General features: G+C 28.6%; 1 protein-coding gene across 1 annotated transcript in view; it reads right to left on the bottom strand.

The window, feature by feature from the left end:
• Positions 1–4,332: 4,332 nt before the first annotated feature.
• The window catches only part of LOC123301658 (paired amphipathic helix protein Sin3a), a 39,556-nt gene continuing 18,523 nt past the window's right edge, over positions 4,333–25,365 (bottom strand). The window contains exons 8-17 of the mRNA XM_044884497.1: positions 23,425–23,919; positions 21,135–22,454; positions 20,928–21,071; positions 18,151–18,493; positions 17,792–18,045; positions 17,359–17,688; positions 16,074–16,436; positions 13,830–14,273; positions 5,989–6,414; positions 4,333–5,062 (exon numbers count right to left, since the gene is read on the bottom strand). Of these exons, the coding sequence (XP_044740432.1) occupies positions 4,814–5,062; positions 5,989–6,414; positions 13,830–14,273; positions 16,074–16,436; positions 17,359–17,688; positions 17,792–18,045; positions 18,151–18,493; positions 20,928–21,071; positions 21,135–22,454; positions 23,425–23,919 (4,368 nt within the window). The 3' untranslated portion in view covers positions 4,333–4,813. The remainder of the gene's footprint in view (positions 5,063–5,988; positions 6,415–13,829; positions 14,274–16,073; positions 16,437–17,358; positions 17,689–17,791; positions 18,046–18,150; positions 18,494–20,927; positions 21,072–21,134; positions 22,455–23,424; positions 23,920–25,365) is intronic.

Here is a 25,365-nt window from a genome sequence, read left to right as displayed (position 1 = left end):
TATCGAATGTAAACAGATTATTTATAAGGTCCCATATCTATCATAACTGTCTGATTATTATGTGACTCCCCTTCTATTCATATGCCAGTTCATTAATATCGAGATTTTCATATTATTAATGTTTCGTGACATAAAGTTAGATATCCCCTTGCTTTTTTTTGTGAAAACAAAAGTTTGAGGAACGAATTTTATTAAAACAAATTGCTGTTATCCACTATACTCAAAATGAAGCAGCCCATATAAATGACCAAAAGTAGCGATCTTTTTTGATGAACTTTCTAATTACAGTTTATTTTTCTTCAGCCAGAGTCCAGTATAGTTTATCCAGGGATATAGTACCAGTAATTTTAATATAGGAGCAGATGTTTGGAAAGTTATCAAATTTTCGATAAATAATTCAATCTAGTAGCGATCAAAATCTCGGGATTAATCTAGTAGGGTTTGTAATCAGTTTTAGTTTATAAGTCTAACCTCGAGCCTATAAATTTTGTTTTTAAAACAGCACTGAACAAAGTTAGAGGAACGCACAGAAAAAAAATGTTGTCTAATGACATTAAAATTTTTATTCATTTTACTTTTTTTGTAAAGAATTTTATTTTTATTTGTTTTTCGGTAATAAAATTTAAATCGAAGTTCTAATTATCTTACATTTCAAAATCCTTTATTCGAGCCTACGATAAGCTGCATTCACGTTTTTTTTAGAAATGCTTTCTGATACAGAGAAAAATGTTGTTTTTTAAGCGCTCCTCTAAATATGCCCAGCGTATATGTATAATATGGGAAAATTGAAGCACAATTAGCTGATTTTGTTTAACTTAGTATTTCCCGCTTCGAGAAAAAATAAGGCATTTTAACTCTAAAATCTCGTCGCTGATAGAACAGGAAATATATAAAATAATATTATATACTCTCTGACAACTAACAAAGTAAATAATTTAGCCCATTTTCAATAATTATTCAAGAACTGAACGAGTTGTACATAAAACACGTACGCAATAACCTGAGAGGGGTACAGTATTATATCTGGGACAAAAAAACGGATTGTAGCATGGGATAGGGAAGTCGCTTTAAGATTGAATTTTTAGCGTAACGTATTTTATGGATAGTTCCCGACCCCAAATGATAAAGTGATTTAAATCTTAAACTTTTATTCGAATCATGGTGTCTCTTATAAACAAGATAAATCTACAGAAATTATCAGATCAAAAACCCAAATATTTCCCATTACATTTTTTATAAAAAATTACGATAATTGACGTTATAATTACAAGTTTTTTTTTATTAATTAAATAGAAGATGATCATTAATAATTGGAATAAATTATTTACACACTGATAAATATTATCAGTTTATAAAAAAAGTTGTATTTGCAATATTTTTATGTTTTAATTCGTAGCTTGAATCCCAAAGGTGTTTCAAGGATTGTAACACTGATTGAATTATGATAATTTCTTGCGCACAAAAAAATTTAACCCAATATAAGAATTTCGTTTTCAAAATTACTAACACCTTCATTTTAAAAATCTAAATAACTATTTTTTTTTTGTTAGTGTAAATCTAAGTTATCGGTCCGCCTGGATGTTTATTTCAGCCGACATTTTGATATTTCAAGTTTTATATTATATTTAGGAAATGACTTAGCAGTCAGACTTACAGAGAAAAGATAAGGGCCTTATTTTATGTATTAAATATGCTTTTTTTATAAGGAAAATATGTTCTCTCTTACTCTATAAAGAAATTAGAAAAACATTGTTAAAAAATTATTGATAATGGGCTATTTATAACGCCATAATCATTAATCATCTGTAATGAAAATTTTAAAAGTTATAAAAAATTTTATGAACTATTTCGAAGATAATTAATTATTTTAACTTTGAAATAACATTGGGATCGAAAATTCAGATTTATACTCATAGGAAATATATCCAAGGTTTCCCTGGAAAAATATATTGTGTATTAAAAACAGGCATCAAGCGATACGAAAGATCTTGAATAATTGGATGGTAAAAAAATGATCGTCTACTATTTGCGTTTCTATTCAACTTTATAAATATATCCGCCACATTTTTTTTTTTTTTTTAAATAAAATTTTTCGTTAATTTTTATTAAAAATTGTAGGATAAATAACACATTTCAATAAAAAATATTTTAAAAACAGCCTGAGAAGTACATTTTCTAATTTGAAAAAATATTGCCAATTTGATTTCTTTTTATTAATTTAAATTCTATATAAATACATTTAAAAAGAATTTTATAACAATTTTTAACGATAATCCACAATCAAAGTCGATATTTCCACTTGAAAAAAAAATTTGTTTATTGAAATAAATAATACAACGTTTATACTATTTGAATGTGTGGAAATTCCGAATCTTTGTTTTATTTAGTACGGTTTTCATACTTTTACATTATACACAGTAAAATTTTCTCGAAATTTCGAAATGATTATTTTATTCGAGTTTTCTTCTTCAAATTGTAAAATAATTTTTTTTAATATCAATATCTATCTGTAATATGTTTGGCATGAAACTAAATTTGTATTTCCCTAGACGAAAGTCGAGAGTTTTTCGAATTGAAGCCACGTGATTTCCAGTTGAATAAATACATGAGAGACGCCGGCTATATGAGTTATCGATGTATGGAAATAAACCTCTAAATCTGAACCCCTTTCTGATTTAAAATTATTTTTTATTTATTTCAATCCGTCACATTCAATGAAGATTTAAAAATTAAACGAAGGTTTGACCCCGAAATTTCTATTGAAACTTTTATAGCTAAATTTTTGTTTAGAGACTTTAATTTTCGTATTCCCATACCAAATAATTCATTATAAATCGTCACATTCTAGAACATCGATAAAAGACTCGCCAGGCTCATAAATTAATTATTTGAATAGGCTAATTTATTTGGGGGTTGATTTCGCGAGCTGAAATATATCTTTTCTGTTTGATGAAATGAATTTGATTTATGGTATTTACACAGAGCGGCGCAGGAGTAAAATTACCTAATAAATAAAATAATTTCTTTCCCAAAATTTTGTTAGTTAGATCGAAAATATTACATATTTTGAAACTTCCAGGAAAAGGTCGTAGGACAATAAGTCTATGTTTTAAAACGTATTTTATATTTTCATCAATATTATTTTAGAAACTATTTTGGAAAAAATTGTCGCAATGATTGCAGGGGCGTACGTAACATTTACATATATAATTTATTTACTTCATAATAAATTTCAATATAGAATTGTAGCCTTGCGCTCATATAAAAATGTTCGTCAAATCTTTAAAAACGTTGAAATTTTGAACAAAAATAATAAAATTCAGAATATTTGGACTCTTAGAGCATAAATTAATTCTAAAATTGTATAATATTGAAGAAAAATTAAAAGGCATATGATCTGAAATTATATAATTACATTCAAAAACTTTACGCGCGTTATCAACCTGATTTCCTTATCATTCCCAGGACTTCCTTAAAAAATTATTTAAAAAACTAGTTTGTTTTGGTGTCCAAATCTACACTACTCTAAAAAATGTTATAAAAAATTAATACTACAACCCGATACGATTTGCGCTGAAGCAATACCTAGGCGGTTTTATCGATTGGAAGGGGTACGATTTTACAGACACATTAATAAATTTGCGAGTTGATTCTTGGCAACCTTTTGCTGTGAAGCATTTTGTGTTCTAGGTGGAAATTGTCAAAACGGCATAATATAAAGGAGTTTAATTATACAAGAAATGTTTGCATAGTTGTCATCAACATGTCTAGGAAGACTGGCAGAACAATTTTTGGCAGAAACTTCTTCGTACTTAAAGTTGTAATATTGCTTCGTCCTATTTAAATATTATAAACTGACAAGTCTTTCAAATTCACTATTGCGAAGAGCTAGAATAAGTTTATATTCGTCGAACCGTTAAAACAATAAAAATCTTACTGTGTATTAAATAAGTAACTAAATATTCGAGACGAGACAAATACTTAAGAAAAATTGTTATAAAATTCTGGAAAATTTTTAACCCTCAATGTAACAGGTGTAATCGTTTTTATTAATCCAATAAATCACATATAATTTAAATGATTGTTTACCGCCAATTTCTAGTCAAATAATTAATTCAAACGTACCATCAACAGAGAGGGATTTACAATCAAAATGTAATAATCATTTGTTTTTTTATTTATTTATATAAAAAAAAGAGAAAAACAATATTTCAACTTAAATAAAAAAATATTGTGTAATTCACAAGAAATAAGAGAAAAACAAATTTTTAAAAGATTTTTAATGATTTAACTGAATGTCTTACACTTAAAAAACTATATAATTAAAAACAGCTTAAATGATTAACACAACATTTGTGTAAAAACTTATAGTTTTACATTTTTTTGTTACAATATTAAAAAAAAAAAAGATTATGAAAAAATGCGGGATCAACGGACTTATGGATAAATTAAAACACTTTATATGGATATATGAAAGAGGATTTGAGGAGAGGGGAGAGTATGATTTAAGAGGACTGATATACTGTAAACCACATACGAAAAAAAATGCAATCGATAGATTGTCCTGTATAAGTCATTAAACATTTTTTTAAATAAATAACACACAACCGAGAAAAAATTACAATATTTACAACGCGTAGTAAGTAACGATATAAGATCTGTTTATAATTTTTTGTTTGTTTTAGTTTTAAAAAAATAAAAATCGAGGGTAGTATCACAAATACAATATGCTGCTGCTGGTGAATGTTTGACGTTGACGATGCTATTTGATGCGCCCACTACAATTGTTTGTTGTGGTGGGACATAGCCTGGATCACCCACTGTCAGCATCACTTGTAGACACTAAACGTTCAACACGATACCGATTATAAGTGGTGTATGGGGTACGACGTATGTCATTGTTTGTAATCACACGTGTTCTATTTGCACATAATCCATCTGTACGACCCATTAACCAATCACACGCGGCTTTTTGTTGACTTTCTGTTACGTTTGCACTTAACCAACGTTTGTGCCAAACACGAAAACGTGCACTTAAATGTTTCGTCACTTGTGGATGACACTGTAAATAAAGATAAAATAATATATAATTTACAATTTTTTATGTTTTCCTTTTTTTTTTTTGAATACGAAATTTAAATATAATTTTTAAACCTAGATACAGAAGTAAAAACAAGGATGAATAAATGAAAATCTAAACGCGTTTCCGAATCGAAGGTGAATACAGTTTTGGTATTTCAACTATTTTATGACAGGGTCAATTTCGCTATTATTGCTTTCAAAGCAATGCGGCATTTACAACTATTGTGACCTGTAGGTGATTTTTTGCTGAAGACATACTTAAGCAGAGGCCCCTACGACACGGTTGATACTGCCGCTTTTGTTTAATAGTCCTAAATCTACCTGGGGGCTCCCAAATTGTGCCTATTTTGTTCCACTTTCCTTCTATTTAAATAATCTAAATATTTGGTGGATGTGTCTAAGCTGCTTAAATTTTGAATGGGACACTGTTTCAAGATCAGAAACCAATATTTTTTAAGTTTCTTATTATTTGCCGAAGAAGAATCAACTTTTGTTTTAAAAAAATTTCCAGTCTTTAAATTTTGGCTCCTGATTTAAAGAGTTGATAATTTAAAAACTTTTCATCAAAAAATACAGATCCTTATTCTTTATTGTAGATTTTTTTCCCTATTAATGAAAATAGTGCGACGTCGGAAATATCTTTTTATACAGGAAAATTTTAGAGGAAAAAACTTGGCAGATAGATTTGAAAGATACTAAAATTTTTCAAGTGTGCATGTCAATGACCGAGCTAATTGACTTAATTACTAAAAACTCAAGAAGATTATTTTTCTTTATTACAGAATTTAGAGAAGCAGGGTCTAAAATATTAAGTTAGTTTTTTATTTATGTCAAAATTTAGACCAGTTTATTCAATAATAATACTGATATATTATTATAATAAATTTAGAAAATAATTAAACTTACCTCTTTAGCCTTCATAAATGCATCTTTTTTATATAAATATGATTCTTTATTAACAATATAAACCATTTTGTACGAATTTAAATTAAAACGACACTGTGTTTTATCATCAACAACAAACTCACTACTGTTCACACCACCGTGAGTGATACGTTGTGGCAGACCTTTTTCAGATAATTTACGTTCCAAATCTTTTATGGAATCATGGTGTAGATGATGATCACTTTTTATTAATTCAATATCATCACCACTTTGTACAGATTGTATATCATCGTTAACAACACCTGATGACGACGATGGCTCTGATAATCCACTGTTGCCGCTCGCTGATTTTGATGTTAAATTGTTTCTTTGTGCTCTTTGTCGAAAATCTCGTAGATTTCGTTTTAAAAATGTTGCTTTTCTACCCGACCAACTGCGATATTCACTCTGTAAGGAAATCATTGTTTTTTTAATTTTCTTTTATACCTTATTGTATAATTAAACTTCCACTCCCCATTTATTATTTGTGTTTGTTTGTTTACTTACTCTGTATCTAGAGCTTTTATGGCCGAACTGGATAAGAATCCAAGAAGTTGTTAGGGTTCGAGTAATGATTTGAGTGTATTTTTTTTTTCAATTCTGTTTAATCAAATATTGATTCAACATACAGTTTACGCCATTTGTATCATAATAAGAACGTCAATTATAATCGACAGATTTTGACGGTAAATAAAAATTGAATACATGAGTATGGCAAACAAACACAATTAATAAATAAAATAAGTTAATGTTATAAACAAAAATAACAATTCGATGAGTTGAAAAAATTACACTCGTGTGTCTGGAGCTCGTATGATCGAACTGGTTAAAGCACTTGGGATGAATCCAAGAGGTTCAGGTTCAAGTTCTGGTCCGAGTGTATTTTTTTTCAATTCTCTTTAATTTCACTTCCCATTTTTAACAAAATGGAGTGATCCATTAATTACGTCACAAGACTTTTGGATTTTTTCCTATCCCTTGATCACATTTTATCACACTTTCATTAAATTATCCCTTGTTCCACGACATCACCAGGTGATATCTCCACTTAATTTAATAATTCATCATTTTTGCAAGCTATGTTTTTATGAGTTTGTGATTTAACACTATTTATAAAGTTGTGTGAGAATTGAAAAATATATTTTTTTTATATTTGACTTATTAACATCAAAATATTTAAAACATTCTGGATTATCCTGTGATAAATCAATCTTAGACGACCGCTTCTTCGACATAATGAGTGACGTAATATATGGTAATATTTAATGTTAAAAATTAATTATAGTAATATTATTATAATTTTTTAATAGTTATGCATCTATAATAAATAATAGGAAAAAAATAAATTTTGATTGCTCAAAAATTCCGGTAACAATTAAAGAACCCCTGATCACTGTAAATAGACAATGGCTTCCAGTAAAATGTTGCCAGAATTTGGGAAGTTATTCTTCTTGTCATTTTGTACAAATGTTTCAATGGGCACAAATCTCGCCAACGTGCCATTTTTGAAATATTCCATGTTCTATATCATATTCAATGGCATAATTTGAGCCTGAAACGGTGAAAGGAATTAATTGGCTTCTGCCAAAGTTACAGATAAGGTTACCCGAAAACTGTTTAACAGCTCCTTGAATATAGCAGCTGTTATAAATTTTTGAGTTATGCCCGATATGACGCTCATATCAACCTGATTGAGTAAGGTTATAAATACCGAAACCATGGAAAAGGTCTTGAGGTTTTCAGGCATAAATTATGCGATTGCGTATGATATATCACCTTTTGAAATTCAATGAAAATCGGGAACTTTGACATGGAATATATCGAAAACAGCAAGTTGGCAAAATTTTTGTCTAAATTCTAGTGATATTTAACTGAAAGTCACAGTGGTCTGGGTTCTTTTCGATAGGAAGAAGCGCGCGAATTATCACGTTTTGTAAAAGGATTTGTTAGAAAGTATACTAAAAAAACAGCAAAAAAGAAATTTTTCGGGTCATGATTTTATTTACTGCTAGAAAATAACTACTATTTTTAAATAAAATTCTGCCCAACATGAACATTTAAAAAAGATTCCAACATGTGCGACTGAAATCGTTAAAGATTGAGAGGGAAATTATAATCAAATTGTTTTTTGTTGTGCTTGCAATTTAAATTTTTATTCATATACTTTTTACGCTCTATAAGGTAATAAATCAAAGAGTATATTTGTATCATATTAATCTACAACCAAGGCTTTCTTAAAAAAAGTCATTTCTTTAAAAGCGCTTTAGCGAACTTGCCCCATTTTCGTAAAATTTTCTAGAGAAAAGGAAATTGTAATCAAAAGACATTTTATTTAGAGGCAAAGGTTGTTTAAGAAGAGGCAATAAAAATTTGTTGAAAGATAAAGTCGTAGGTTATCCGCTACAATAACATAACCACCCCTTTTGCACCTTAGGGGTAAAAAACATTATTAATTTTTGTTAAAGTTAGTATTATTAGTTGCTTATGAAGAAAATGATGAATTAAATTAACTTCGAGTGTTCGAAAAGCTGTAACGTTTTATTATTTTCTAAACACAAAAATATGTTTATCTTTTTGGGTTTCTGAAAGATTACACTTATAATCTTTAGTTAAGACATTCTCTGCAGATAATATCCATGTGTGTGATTGCGATTTTCTGACAAGGAATTTTGATAAATTCGCTCAGAATTCGATGAAACTTTATATTTATAATTAAATTTGTTGATATCAAGTTCATTTTTTTTATGAATCGAAGTTTGGATTTAAATAAGATACCATCAAAATAGAATAACATCAAAACATTAAAAAAAGAAAATATGAATATAGATCGAAAACGATCCCCTTCGGAGTTGCGGACAACACAAATTTAAATCTTGTTATTCCTTTAACAATTTTTGGACAATTTACTCTTTTCTCGAACAGTACTGGTAGAAACAGAGCAACCTGCTAGAGATAGAGTTTCTCTTAATACTAACAACATTAGTTCGAAATTTTGTTTTTAAATCCCAAGAGTTGTAACGCGAATACGGAATGATGCGCGAAGTTAAAATTTAAACTTGTAATTTTTTAATGACAAAAATCAATTCTAAAAGCTACGAATTCTTATTTTTATACATCCTGGATTAATATATAAAATACTTCCAATTAAATTAAAAAACTAGCAGTGCAGATAGATAATGAGAAAAAGTCTCGTTTCAAACTAGCCTAATCTCAACATTTTAAAAATTAATAAAATATATTTTACAACTATAATATATATATATAGTGCTTTAGTAAATAATAATTTTTTTTTTTGCCCTTCTAATATCTCGAAAAATCGGCGTGTTTCATCTAAATTTTCTCAGAATCATAATAGCCGTGCTTCGCGATCTGAAACCAATTTTTTCAAAATTCGATGAAATTTTTTTTAAATTTCCTGGATAACAATGTTTCACACCTTTTAGTGTTGATTCAACTAATAAATTCTGGCGATTTTTACTTAGTAAAATTATATCATAATATATCATTTTAATCGCCTAAAATTTTAATCCCAATAAAATAAATTTCAGAATATATAAAAAAATTCTTTGAAACATTTGCAAAAATATTTCGTTTAAAATATAAAAGAAATAATAAAGTAAAATAAAAAAATAAAATAAAAAATAAAAAGTTGAACAAAAACCCCAGTAACTTCAACTCAAAAATGAAAAATTAAAGACAAAAAAAATGAAACAAAAATAAAAAAATTGGTTCTTAAGTCTACTGAGGGGAACGATTTATATCAATAAACATTTACGAACAATTGAAAATATTCTTTATTTAATTGTAATAAATTTTGATATCAAAAACAGAATAATTATTTTTTTTAATTCGAATCATTTATGACAAAACACAAATTTTTTTTTTAATTTTTATTTTTTTAATTATTTTTTTACACTTGAATTTATATAGTTTTTGCAAATATTACAAAGATAGATTTTTATTACATATTTGCCTCAAATTTTAGAAGGATTTTTATTTTTTAAATGAAAAAATTAATATGTACATTTTTATAAGTAAGGAAAATTTTACGACAATTTATCGAATTACAATTTTAAAAGTAAATTTCTCCTTATTTTGGTCATTTTTAAATTGAAAATGTTACTAAAATATTATTTTACAAGGAACAGAGATGCATTTTCAATTTAAAATTTATTGCATAAAATGAAATATTACAATTTTTTATCCGCTTTTTTTTTTTTTTTTTTTTTTTTTTTTTTAAATAAACAACAAAAAAACAACACTCTATAACGGACATACGTTTTTTACATCTAAAAACTAATCACGAACAACGTATTTTTTTTTAAATTGAGTATTTGGCCGACTAGAAATTAGCAGTAATTGAATAAGTGGCCGTAACAAAATTTTTCGATTCAAATTAAAAATTCTGTTTATAGAGTAAAGAGACAATTTTTTGCTTCTAACTTTTTGATGATAGTTGAAATCATTGTTAACAGAATCTTCTGAATAATAAGTATTTAATTTTGAAAAAAGATCTCATTAATTAGCCGCCCTAATCAAAATTAGAAAAAAATCTCGATTTGAATGCAAAAATTGATATATGCAAGCCATTTTTTACAGTCAAGATTTTTATGTCCTAAAATAGTGAAAAACTATTTTTCTCAGTAAATTTCAAACTTTCACGAAATATTTGAATTTGAAAACTTACTTCAATCAAAATTAATTATGTAATGTTATTGGTTGAAACTTTGGCTCCGTGTATAAAGGTTTAAGTTTTAGCGCGGTAAAGTATATAGCATTTATAATTTACGCACATACTTGCGGCTTTTGGATATCAATTTTATATTCAAAATCTTCATTTTTCTCAACTCAATCGCTTTCTCATGGTTACTTATGGTTAAATTCCTAATTAAAATTTTTTTTCCTGCAAAAACCTTACACAACCTTAAAAATTCAGCTGCACCGTCCTGACCCCTCTTTAACTTACTTTTCTCACATTTTTAGGTATGTTTATTATTTATTTAGTCACAATTGTTTCAATTTTTCTAATAATGAAGGGTCATGTTGATATGGGGCATATGTATACACACTGCCAAGTTGATATGGGGCGTGGCCCTCGATTACAAATGAAATATATCTCGTGTATAAATCGATCGTGGAGATGTTTAATATGTATTTATAGCAGTTTAAATTATTTTTGAACTTCAAAAGTGTTGTACACAATTACTAAGTTGGCAAAATATACTTTTAATCATTCAAAAGCTGCAAATCGAAACGTAAAAATTTAACTATTTTTGGTCAAATACTCAATTGAACATATTCGAAATATTTAATTTTTATGGTATTTTTGAGTCAAATCGTTTCGAAATGTACTAAACATTTTATTTACAGTTATTGACGTTTAAAAGAAAGAATAATTGACGTCAAAGAATTTCCCCTTCTTAAATTTGAGTAATAAAAAATGAATACAGTTTTTTTATTGCTTCTTCTAATGAAAAATATTTACTCAAAGAATTATTATTCCACGATAGATTATCATTTTTAAAATTGATAAAAAAATTAAATGTAATTCCACTAGTTTTTTTATTTTCTTTTATTTATTTAATTAAAAATATCCTGCAATTGATTTCAATTTTCTCTTGAAAATTAGGAAGTATCCTTTTTTTGTTAAGTGTTCTAAATCCTAATTATTGTATTCAAAAAAAATAAATTTCAAGATTCAAAAATATTTAGAAATTATTTTTAAAGTTGGCACATTGAATTAAAAATGAATTCTGTTTTTAAAAAACGCAATTATAAAAATAAAACTTCCATAAAAAATCATTCTCAGCTTATGATCTGATGCCAATTTTTTTTGTGCATAAAAAAAATTAAAATATGGTTTAAGTAATCTTGAATTGAATTTTTTTAAATACAATAAACAATAGTTGCGATAGCACTTGAAAGGATGATTTAAGCTTAGTTTACATTATCAGAAAAAAATTAGAAATTTATTTCTCAAAATTGTTTGTAATAATATTCTTCGATAAATTCGACTATATGACAAAAGATCAATTAATAAGTTTAGAAAGGTCATGGACAATATCAATTAACTATTCGATTGTTAGTATAGTATGTATTTAGAATTTACGCGCATGCGTAAAAACAGGGTATTTAAAAGGGCGTCTCAACAATGGTTTTGAATTTCCAAATGTTTAGGAGATTTCAATTTAAGTAAATTTTCTAATCACACTGTTTTCGTAAATTTTAACGAATATTCACGAAAATGCTTCTTATTGGAAATATTAATTTTAAAGATCCTTTAAAAAAAAAGACGAAATTTGTTTATAATTTTGATTTGTAAAATCATTACTTGAAGATCTCTATTATAAATTAAAAACGAACGCATTGTAAATCGTGAGAAGCCTTACAAAATATTTTAAAATCAATATTATATAACCAAAAACGTATGAAAAAATTCTTCCAATGAAATGTAAAAATAAAAACTTCATCAATTTATACTACTGTCGAAAAGTTAAAAATTTAATTTTATTCGTTTTCAAATTGTAGTTTTGTTGTGAGACACGCCCTTTTATTAACCGGTATCAGATTTATATCTGAATTTTTACAAAATAAATAGGCGTAGTAAAAATTGAATCCCAAATTTTTGATATGTCGTCATATTATTCAATTAAAATTTCTCGCTCAGTAATTTTCTTTTTGTTTATAAGAAGAATTTTCATTCGCAAAGAAGTTTGTTTTTGAGTATTGTCCTAGTTTATTGAAGCCATTACTCCGTTCTATTTAATAAGAAAAGGGTGGTTTTGATTTTAATTTTGGAACGATATTCATCTAACTTTTTTTAGATGTTAAAAAAATATACTTCGAAATTATTTTCTACATCCTAAACGAGTAATTATCTAACTCAGCGCTCCAAACTAGAGAATAATCGGTAAAATATACAATTTTTTTTTTCAGTTATATACACTAAGCACCCAAAATAAAAGCCAGCGCTGATGATTAGTTATGATCTTTGACTCGGCTGAAATAAAATGGTTGAATTATTAATTGCCTTGTATGCGAACTGTCAAATCTGAGTACCATACGGAAACATTTAAATATTTTGTTAATTATTTATCTATTTTTTTTTTTCCCGGAATCAAACTTTCTCTACTGAGTCGTTAAAACTATGCCACCTTACATACATTTCGTCGACTGTTATCTTTGAACGACTAACCTCTAAAAATAGGCCTGTTGAAAGTCCAAAAATTTTTAATTGTATTAATAATCCTAATGAAGACAAGTTCATTATAAAAAAAATTGGCATTGATCATTAGAAAGATTTTGGAGATATAGAGAAAAATTAATACGGTGTACCTACCTACGTCTTTGAGTTTACCCCACTATGACTCTTCAAAGAGAACGAAATCAGTTTTTTTGTCTTCGGTAAATACTATTTTTAGAAAGTACAAACTTGTTCTAAATTAAATTATAAAAAGATTTATACTGTGGTAAATACTGTAAATTTTTATTAAGCTTAACTTTTGCAGACTATATGACGATTTCTTTCTATATCATCTTTTTAATAATTTTGACTCTTTATTATCTAAAACTTTTCTCCAATCTCCAAATTTTTGTATGATTATCTTAATTATAAGGTATTATTTATTTAAATAAAAAATTTATGGCAAACATGCGTACCTCCAAAGGGAGAATCAACTGTTTTGAAGCCACTCTCTATAAAAGGTAATGTAAACTAGACTTAAATAAATTTAGATTAGATGCCCTGTTGATGTGTGTTAATAAATAAATTAGTAGAGTTAAAGTTAAAATGTGCCTTAAATCTTATTTAGATTTTATCTTACCCCATGTTCACTTTCATCTTGATCCGATACATTTTTTTCCTCTTTTATGTCTTGTGATGATGTACTTAATGATTCCCTGTTTCTATCAAAACGTTTTCTTGTCCCTTTCTCACTAACACTGCTACTAGTACATCCTGTATCTTTATTTACAACACTAGTATTATTATTGTTTTTATTATCACTTAATGTATTATTTTTATTTGTATTGTTTGTATCTTGACCAATAATACCACTATCACTCAATCTATTTGATTTTCCATCACTCACACCACCACTAGAAACTCCACTTGAACCAACTCCACTTGTACCAGTTGAAATACTGTCATTGGCAAATCGTTCAATATAATTTGATCGTTTTTGTGCTTCAGATAGTGCACTTTGTGAATCTGGTTCATCCGAGTCCGTATCTAATAGTTCAATTGTCACACGTAAATTATTTTTATACTGTAACAAAAAACATTAATTAAATAACAATTATGACGCATTTAATTTTAAAATGATTTTACAACAATTTTTTAAAATTCTTTTTATTCAAAGTATAAGAAATTATCACACAAAGAAAATCATATTTCATTGATTGTCCTTCAGAAATAATTCTGGGCTTTTGGTACCTCTTCAGGTAAAAAGCAGGTTGATAAGAGGGAGATTGAATGGCCCTAAAAATTTGTGTTCGTATTCTAGGGGTATTCTTCACCTAGGTGGACCATTTGGAATTTTTTTAATTTAAATTATTTTAATAGTTAGGATACGTTTTCTTCATATGATGCTAAAATCGATGCTAGCTAGTAAAAAAAGATGATAGAAAAAAAAGGGGGGTTAAAACTCAACCTTTGAAAAAAATTTCATGATATTTTTATATCACCATAAAGACACAATTAGGACTTTGTGACATAATAAAAAGAAGACTGATTATTTAATCAAAATGACGAATTTTTTTTGTGAAGTTTATTTTTTATCGTTAAACTTTTACGATTTTATTGAACGATTATAATGAATAACAGTTGAATGAAATTATTGTCCGTGGGGAGAATTTTTTGTTTTAATAGAATTAACCCGCGCCAACTCTCACGTTATGAGCTCAAGCTGGATTTAAGACATAAATAACTTTTATTTTTCAAATAGTATATTTGGTTGAAACTTTTTCTATCTTCATATAATTTCTTCTATTTGAATTATAAATTTTTCAGATTTTTTCAAATTATCTACAGTTTTTTTATATTTTTGCAAGTCTTTCAGAAATTGTGAGAATTTTTCTGGTCACGAGAGTAAAGATGTAAGCAAAAAAATATTAACATATTTTCGAGACTGTTCTTGAACTTTTGTTAGTTTAATATAAGTTGTATTCAGTAAATTAAAAAAACTTGTGATAGAAAGATGGTGAAATTAGTTGAAATGAATTTAATTATTTCGCTGCTCTAATATTTACACTCTCAAACATCATTCAATAATCACGTAATTTAACTATTTTTAATTAGGTAGTGCATTAAAAAACTTAATATAAAATTATGTAGAGGTTATGATTTAGAGAAACAGACAGAACGCATGAGAAAATCTCTCATCACGAAACTAAAGATTACCGAAAGATTGACGATAGTGCTGACGGGTTAGTAAATTTTTTGGTTAAAAAACGAAAGATGGGTTCAAGTCAAATATTATCTGTGAATTCCGCCTTTTGCTTTCAAGTTGAAAGCAAATTTATGACAAGTATGAAGATATCTATCTTTTAATTTTAATTTCCAAATAAAACGTAGAGTGGAAGAAGCAAAATTGAATTAGTGAAGGTGGAAAGAAATTCTTGAAGTAAAATGACGACTTGTTGAAAAACAAAAAATATTCAAGCAATCGAATTAATTATTGTTACAATTTGATGAAAAATAAAATCCATTGTAAAAATTTTATTTCACTTTAAATTGTGTTTATTTAGCACTATTGCTTGGCTTCACAAATTATGGAATTTGTAAAGTTCAAAATAGTGCATTTCCAGAAGTTTTATTAAAAACCCTGAGTTAACATAAAAAGAGACTTATTTCTTAAAATTTAGTTGTTATTGTGATATTTTTTACATTTATTAAATAATTTTCCTCTCAACAATATTTTATTAAAAAAACTGCTCTTTTATCGGAAACATTAGGCTCAATTTAATAACGTTCTATTATTCCCAGCAAATTATTTTGAATTTCATAATTCTTTTAGTGTGTGTGACAATATCTTTATAAAATAAAAATATATTAAAAGAAAACTTACAATATAAATCTTGAAGCAATTTTCATCACGTAATTTAGCTTCGGCAGCACGTTGATATGCAATTTCGGCAGGTTTACGTCTTAGTGCTGTCGCACATGGACCACCAGCACCACTCGCATAACAGTTTGTAAATTGATCAGTAGCACTAGCAGAACGTAAACTATTATTTGTGCGTAATAAACTATAACAATCTTTACTTAAATTACGGAAGAAATCTTTATCACGTAGTGATTCTTTACGACTATTGTTTGCATTATAACTGGCATGTGCTTTACGACGTTCATTTAAAAACATGTTACAACATTCAATTGCACCACGTTCAGTAGCGCAATGTTGAAGTTGTCGAACAGCATACGATACAACCTAATCAAACATAAAAGAAAATATTATATTAATATTATAATAATTTCAAAAACACAAGTTTGGTTTAATTTTTATAACCAAATTTATAGATGAACAGAAAGTTTGCAACGATTAAAAAAGATCCCAGCGTAAAACAATAATTATTAACTTTATCAACAATATTGTTTGTCAAGGTGTTTTTTTATTTTATTTATTTATTTTTGCTTCCTTAATACATCAATTTTAATGAATGTGGCGTCATTTTCAAGATATTTTCACCATTACCGGTCAAAAATAATATAAAAGTCGAAAATTATTGTTTTCGTTACATAAAAAAAAACAATATGCGAAGGCCATTTGCCTACTTGAAGATTGAACCGAGTGCATACTTGGTGATGCAAAAATTTTAGACGATTCATCCAGTTTTTTTTAATAATTTATTTGGACTAGTTTTTGAATACAACATCAATCTCAAGTGGCCGCCTCTATTAGTCAAAAGAAAATGTGCCCTTTTTGCTGCGTTTTGGTCCGAATAGTCATTTTTTTGGGTATACAATGGCGTTTCATGGATCTCGGGTTATTAACGGCACCCGACAGTGTAAATAAAAGGCCTCGTCGGTCATCAATATTTGCAAAAATCTGTTGTACTTCCAGTTATTATGTAACAATTTGATGAAAAATAAAGTTTATTGTAAAAATATTATTTCACTTTAAATTGTTTAAATTTATTTTGCACTATTGCTTGGCTTTACGAATTATTAAAATTTATTTGTAAAGTTCAAAATAGTGCATTTAATTTATAAACAAAAGACAGACATCTTAAAATGTTTTCTATTATTTTGAGAAATAAGAACCTCAAATCTTCATAGAATCTAAGATGTTAAAAAAAAATCTTAATAGAACAACTTTTTCGTTTGAAAATTGAAAAAAAAATAAAACAAACCTTATCAAGAGTAAATGCAATATACGCATGAATTCCAAACATTTCTCTTAAGGTATCCTCATACGCATTTGAATCCATATTACCATCTAAAACATTTTTGACCATATCAAGGAACGCTGGATAATATTGTTCAACTTCATATTCTGGTTGTGGTTTTAATTTGAGCGCAACAGCTGTTGATTGTTTACGTCTTGAACGCTCATCACGTTCCTGTGCAATTAAACGTTGTGCGTGCGCGTGCATTGTTGCTAAACGTGAGCACAATACAGCATGTAACCGTAAAAATAAATACCAATGATTATTTGCCATGAATAAGGTGTAATATTCATCCTATAAAAACAAAAACATTATTAATACTCCTCAAATACGTGTCCCTGTTTTTTCGACGAATTCCGTCGAAATTTTTTATTAGCATTTTACTTAGATTACTTACCGGATCTTCTTCAAATTTATTAACTCCTGTACCATCATCTTCGGTTTTAATGGTTATATCATCCATATCAATTTCTTTTTTCACATCAATATCCATTGGTATTACTTTTGTATCTTCTGTGGAATCGTTTGGCGGTGTTTTTCTCGATGTATCTCGTGGACTGTTACTGGAAGATTTTGAATTTGATTTTGTTTCAGCGATATTACTTGGACTCGATCGGGAATTTGATTCTACATCCATATCATCACGATCATCTACGACAAAACAAATTAATTTTTAATAAATACAAACAAATGGTTTTCTTAAGAGAATCAAGGATATAATATGGCGATAATTGTTTATTAATTTAAAAAACTTACCATCATCATCCCGTTCATCGTCACTAAGTTGCTGTCGTGGATGATGAAATAAGTCTGGAATAAATTGTTTCAACAATGCCTTGATTCTTGCTTTCTCCTGTTTTTGTATACCAGTTTGTCTTCGTACATGATGTATCAATAAACCAGCGGCATCATCTAATACACTCCGTTCAATTGGTCCAAGACGATGTGTTGCTAAATTATTACCAGATATTACTGGATTTGCTGGTATTGAACTATTTGGTGTTAGGTGTGCTGCATACGATAATATTAAATGTGGTCCACTTGGAGGCGCTGAACCAATTGATGCTGATGTGGCACCTTCTTCATGTTGTTCATGTCGCTAAAATAATTGTTTCGTTAACTTTAACATTCTATATTTCTGTTCAGTATTGAGAACTGACTATATTTGATCAAAACATCCGATGTTTAAAATTTATATCGGCGGGAAAGTGAAATATAGCATAATTTTTGTTTATCAAGACATAAAAGCATACTTTAAATAAATCATATGTTCCGTGTTTCACGTAATAATGTAATAAATTATATATTCATTTCAAAAAAACGTTAATTTCAAAAATAACTTAATTTTTCTTTTTATTAATTTGTTAGTGTTACAATTTGATGAAAAATAAAATTTATTGAAAAAAATATTATTTCACTTTAAATTGTTTTTATTTCGCACTATTGCTTGGCTTTACAAATTAAGGAAATTTATTTGTAAAGTTCAAAATAGTGCATTAGTTGTAAAAATGGAAATTAAAAATCCTAGAATATTTTCCACCAAAGCCCCATAGAGCTAGCTATACTATTGGATTTTAATACTTAGAAAGACTCTAGCGATAGAAAAAGAACTATAGGTGTCAGCTTCCATAGAAACATAATATTGAACGGAAATGTTTACAATCTTGTAAACCATACATAATGAAAGAATACCATAATTTTGGCAACAAAAATTGTATTAAAGAATTATATAAAACATTAAAATAATTGTTATACCATGCATATATGAAATATACATAGTATATTAAGTTTAGTCCCAAGTTTGTAACGCTTAAAAATAATGATGCTAGGAAAAAAATTTTGTCATAGGTGTTCATAAAATCACCTAATTAGTCCATTTCCGGTTGTCCGTCCGTCCGGCCGTCCGTCTGTGGTCACGATAACTCAAAAACGAAAAAAGATATCGAGCTGAAATTTTTACAGCGTACTCAGGACGTAAAAAGTGAGGTCAAGTTCGTAAATGAGCATTATAGGTCAATTCGGTCTTGGGTCCGTAGGACCCATCTTGTAAACCGTTAGAGATAGATCAAAAGTTTAAATGTAAAAAATGTTCCTTATAAAAAAATAAAAAACTTTTGTTTGAAACATTTTTTTGTAAACATCACTGTTTACCCACGAGAGCGTTAATTAGATGCAAATTTTATAGTATCTTATATATATAGGAGACTTTCTATAGATATAGATAGATAGTCACTCATCACGATATCTCTGGAACTATAAGACCTAGAGACTTGAAATTTGGGAGGAATATTCCTTTTGCCAAATAGAGGTCAGCTAAGAACGGATTTTACGAAATTCCACCCACAAGGGGGGTTGCGGGGGTGTTCATGAATAAAAAATTCACATTTTTCAATTGTGGCTTTTAATAGTTCAAAACTTGGTCAGAATGTTTTAAATTACATTTAGAAATTTTTTTAACCTTCGCAGGGTAGAAAGGTGTAGCGAGAAAGTGGGAAGGAAATATCGAATATTTACAAATATACCTAAGTGGGGTATCAAATAAAAGAGCATGACGTGTACATTACAAAACTGTTATCCAACGCAAGGAAATGTGGAGGGAGGGGTGCAAGTGGGGATGTTGCCCAGCAAAGCGGGTAGTTCCCAGCTAGTGTATTAATATAGGAATTGTGTGTTGCCTATTTAAAAGTGAATATCTTTTGTTATTTACGTGACGTCAAAAAACAAACAATTGCGCATCAACACTGTCTATACATTTTTGTATGTGTTATGTGATAAAGAAATCAACACTGACTATGCATGGTATTTCAACAATTAACTCAGTCAATTGTTTCTTTTCACTTGTTTTTATTTTAATTTTAGTCATTATATCGCTTAAGTATTGTTGTAACGTGACAATGCACAAACTAAGTCAAATTAAACACAAAATTTGAACCATTGTATTATAACTATAACAGTACATGTAATTCACATATAATGTTATAGCTATATCACTTAGAATGTTAAAAGTTTTCATAAATTTCCAAATTGTAGTCAGGAAATAAAAATTTCACACACAACTATAAAATTTAAAATTAAAAATGTGAATGAAAACTTAACCTAAAACCATCTAAAAATTAAAAGCTCAAAAAGTAAATCAAAAACAAAAAAGTATAAAATTTAAGGTCCTAAATTTGTATGCAAAAATGTATGTACTAACAAAACTACGAGTAATGTAAAAAAGTAGAAAGATTATCGCAATTATAAAAGACTAACGGAGGAAATATGACACAGCACATTAAAATGAAGTAGGTATCTTTTGCCTTTTCATTCAATGAAAAAATCAGCAAGAGTTTAGCAGGTATGGTTTACATTTTATATTTACTCGTGGCGCTGACATCTTAGCGTTAAAATCGAATGAGTATACATAATTTAAGGTAAAAATACTGCAGGATGCTAAAATGAAGATTGCAGCTTAAAATTTGCTATATTCCCAAACTACACATTTATTGTCAGTTCTCAATAAAGATAGAATTGTATAATATTTTTAAACTTACTTCATCGTACAGAGTTTCAATCTCATTAAATAAACTCTTTGAGCGCAACGATTTTACATCATTCTGCTTAAAATTAATACCTTGATGATCTAACGATTTTAAATAAAACTTTTCATTTTGTTCACGCCATATTTTATTAAAACTCTGGAAAAATAAAATTTTGTTTGAAAAAACATGTCCAAAACTTTAATAGAATTATTCACAAACCTTTTGCGCCTCTCTCCATTCTTCTTCTTTTGCACGTAACCGCCTTAAAACTACTTGTACAGCAACACCAGGATTTCGTTTCAATCCATCAACAATATCAGCTGCTTTATCACCATAAATTCGTCGTAGCGCACGCTGATGTAGCACAGCACTGGTACCACCTAATGTATCATCTAAACGGAATCGTGCTAACTCATCAGCACTAAATCTTTGAATACGACGCCATACACCTTCTAATACACGTATTGTTGATGCATTTGTTTCAATAACAACATCCAATTCAAATCTTTCATCTTCGCAACGATAAATATACTCTTCAAATTGTGTTTTACGATTCGTAACAAATGTACTATCCTCAGACCATGTAGGGAATGATACCCAGGTATCATTTAATACTTCACGACATAGTTGTGTCCGACCAGAACATCTTCGTGAACCTTGTAAACTACTTAGATTATGATGTACTCCCCCTGCACCTGGTAGAACGGCTGAAGATGATAATGTAGTACTGTATGTATCCGTATGTGGTTTCGGTAGCGCACAATAACTTGCACCTAAACGTTTACATGTGGTTAAGTCAACTTCTAATGCGTTATCGCCTTGAGGTCGCTCTTGGCGTGCCACATTGTTTGGTATTGGCTCAACGCCACCACTATCGCTATGACCAATAAAATCTTTAAACCATTTAAATAGTTCAGGGAATTTACCCAAAAATGGACCGGATAATTGTACTAACTCACTACGTGATATCACTTCTTCGTTATATAAAACTAGGCAACGTAAAAAATTATCATACACTTCTTGCGAACGTAACGCTTTACGCACTTTATCGAAGAACGCATAATCGTGTAATGTTCCATATTTACCAGCTTCAGCTAAACTAACATCACGTAAGCATGGAATTTTATGTTTCTTTAATGGAGGTCCATCACGATGTGATGACATACCGCCCCCGGTAGCACCACCTTGAGATGAGGATGATATATATGGTGGTGAACGTTTGATTTGTCCACTTGTATGTCCATATTTTTGTGTGGATGTTAAACTATTACTACTACGATCACGATCACTACCTCCGCCACGATCAACTCTGTGATCACCACGATCTCGATCACGTTCTCGATCTCGATGGTCACGATCGCGATGATCAAGTGTATCGCTACGGTGATCACTACCACGTTCACGATGTTCTCGATCTCGATGCTCACGTTCACGATTTTCACGTTCTCGTTCACGTTCACGCATTGAATTGTTGTACGATGGTTTTATTAATGGCTTTTTTACAATATGTGTATCGTTTGTTGATAATGTTTTGTTTGACTGTAAAGAAAAATTGATTAATTAAATTTTTTTTAAAATATTTCCAATAATTTTATTTAAATTACAGTGAAAATAGTTTAATCAGTTTTTTTAATGTAACAATTTGATGAAAAATAAAATTTATCGAATAAAAAATTATTTCACTTTAAATTGTTTAAATTTATTTTGCACTATTGCTTGGCTTTACGAATTATTAAAATTTATTTGTAAAGTTCAAAATAGTGCATAATAGACCATAAGATGGTAACGAATTTGGATGCCTCCTGGTATTGCTTCGGCTTGAAGCGGACTGAAAATTATTCCAGTTTTAACTAAAATGATGAGAAATTTGCGATTGAACCAAGTAGATAAATAATAAAGCGAAAAATGTCTGTACCAATTTTCATGTTCTCAATTTTGTTTGATCATTCGCAGATCTTATCCCAATATTTTTTGAGGGATTGACAATATCCACTTTCATACTTTCGACTGGCATACCCTTCTAAAATGTAGAAAATTAATATTTTCTAAAATCATGACTTTTCGTTTTATGATGAAATCATGAAATTAATTCAGTAAACACGTCAAAGCCGAGAAAATTATATCCGATTCGAAAAATGTAAAACAAATTTTTCAACACATTATACCACGGTTCTCTCGCAAATTTCGGTTCCAAAATATTTCTCAATATCGCAACAAAAATTTTAAAGAGCAAATAATAAAAATAAACATCAAACAAATTAAATATCGGTATTAAAAGCCGCTTTACACCCTAAATTCTAAGCTGCTTTCTTCAGTGCTGCGTTTTCAAATGAGCATGATAAATAAGTGAAAAATAAGAATTTAAGATAAGGATGTAATAATATCTTGCTGTAAAAAAGTTCATATTATTATAAAGCGAGTTAAAAATTTTTGAATATTTACATTTTTCAGTAATTTCAAGAGAGACAATACATCTAAATACAATAACAGTAAAATCAACTAAACATACCAAACTACTAGTTGCATCCGGTAAAAATTGTCCAAATTCCGCTAATAAATCCTCTTGATTCTCAAATAATTTAGCAACTTGACTATAGACTTCAGCCTCTGTTAAATGTTTACCACCAATCATTCCACCAGATTGCTGTGACGATGACGTTGTAACATTAACCCCACCACCACAAACATTTAACATTGAATCGTTATTATTTAACGATGTCTGGATACCAGCCCCAGATGTAATATTCGATATATTATTGTTTGTTCCACCAGTTGAATTAATTAACGATGAGGTTGTGTTATTCGATTCTTTCATGATACGTTGCTCTTTTTGATACGTGTGTAATATTTCTAAAAATTTTTTATACCGATCTGGTTGACTTTGAAAACGATTTTTTATTTTATTCACATAATTGATTGCATGATTGAATTCAACACGTTGATTTTGTGGATTTGTATGACTAGTTTGATCCACTTGTGATAATACTTGACATACAGCTTGGGTCTGAAAATTTAAACACACCATCGTCATTTTTTTATCCCTTCTTTTTTAAATTCTAATAGGGGAAAGTTCTTTCTTCAACTGTTACAATTTGATAAAAAGTAAAATTTATTGTAAAAATGTTATACGTAAACAAATTGTTTGGTTTAACTTCTAACTTTATAAGTTCAAAATAATGCATTCGAGTAAACGAAAATAAAACAAAATTTAAATAACGATTTGCCACCAAATTAACATAACCTAATTCAAAAGATGTAAACAAATATAGGTCCATGCAATATACTTTATTTTTGACCAAACAATTAGCGATTCAGGAAAAGAAGGGCGCATATTATGGATTGAAATAAATAGGAGAATAGCATCTTGGAAGTTTGATCAAATATCTCGAGAAAGAGAGAGTTTATTTTTTACATCAACAAAGGTCCAAAATTAATTATACTTAAAATCATTATATTTGAGTCACATTTTACTGAAGTAATTCTAAAGTTTTGTTGACGGGTTGTGTTTTTATTAGTGTGATGATCCATATCTACAGATATCTACCGTAAATGTAAGATTCGTATTTATTACTTTTTTAGCGAATTTTTTTTTTTTTTTTTTATTATTTATAGCAATTATAAGAAGTTAAATTTACAAAAAATCTATAATAATTGGAGTATTTTATAAATTCAAATTTGTTTATAGAAATGAACATTTTAATTTTTTACTTTATTTCTGTTTGACCAAGTTTAAGTATCAAACGAATTTTATAGCTCTAAAACAAAGATTCATATTCGCGAATTTTGATAATGATGATGTTGTTTCAAAAGTTTTGTTCATTTTAATGTCATGTGTTTTTGAAGCTCCATATCTAAATAAATATTTATTCCATTGTGTCGTGGTATATACTGTTTCGATGGAGAATTTTTTACTTGATGCTGTTCATTTTTGGAAAAGTAAAAAAAGCTCGAAAAGTGGGTACACTAGAATTTTCACTAACCGAGCCAAACCATCATAACAGAGTCTGTAACGGACACATCTTTCCGTTAGCTATTAATTATTTAAGTAATTAATAGTACAAGGAAACCTGTGCCGTTGCTTTTACCGTTTACTTATTTTATAAGTCCTATTGTGAGGAAACCGACGTAATGTACCCAAAATTGAGTTAGCAGCAGCCAGAACTGGTCAAACGAAGAGGTCCGATACTATTTCACGATAACAACCGTTTCACAAATCACCATCCGAAAATTAAACAAATTCAGTGTCGAAGTCTCTACCATTATTTTTCCAGACCTCTAGCCAACCGATTACCATCTTTTAAGCATAACTTTCTCACCAGTAGAACCTTCGCCAATCAAGATCAGGCAAAAACGACCTTCGTTGACTTCATCGAATCAGGAGCACCTAATTTTTATGCCGAAGGAATTATACGACGTGTGTTAAGTAAGCATAAATACAATGATTCAAATG

This window comes from Chrysoperla carnea, chromosome 5, assembly GCF_905475395.1.
Source record: "Chrysoperla carnea chromosome 5, inChrCarn1.1, whole genome shotgun sequence".
Lineage (NCBI taxonomy): Eukaryota > Metazoa > Arthropoda > Insecta > Neuroptera > Chrysopidae > Chrysoperla > Chrysoperla carnea.
Note: the sequence above shows the minus strand (reverse complement) of the source record. Positions and strands in the feature narration are given on the sequence as shown.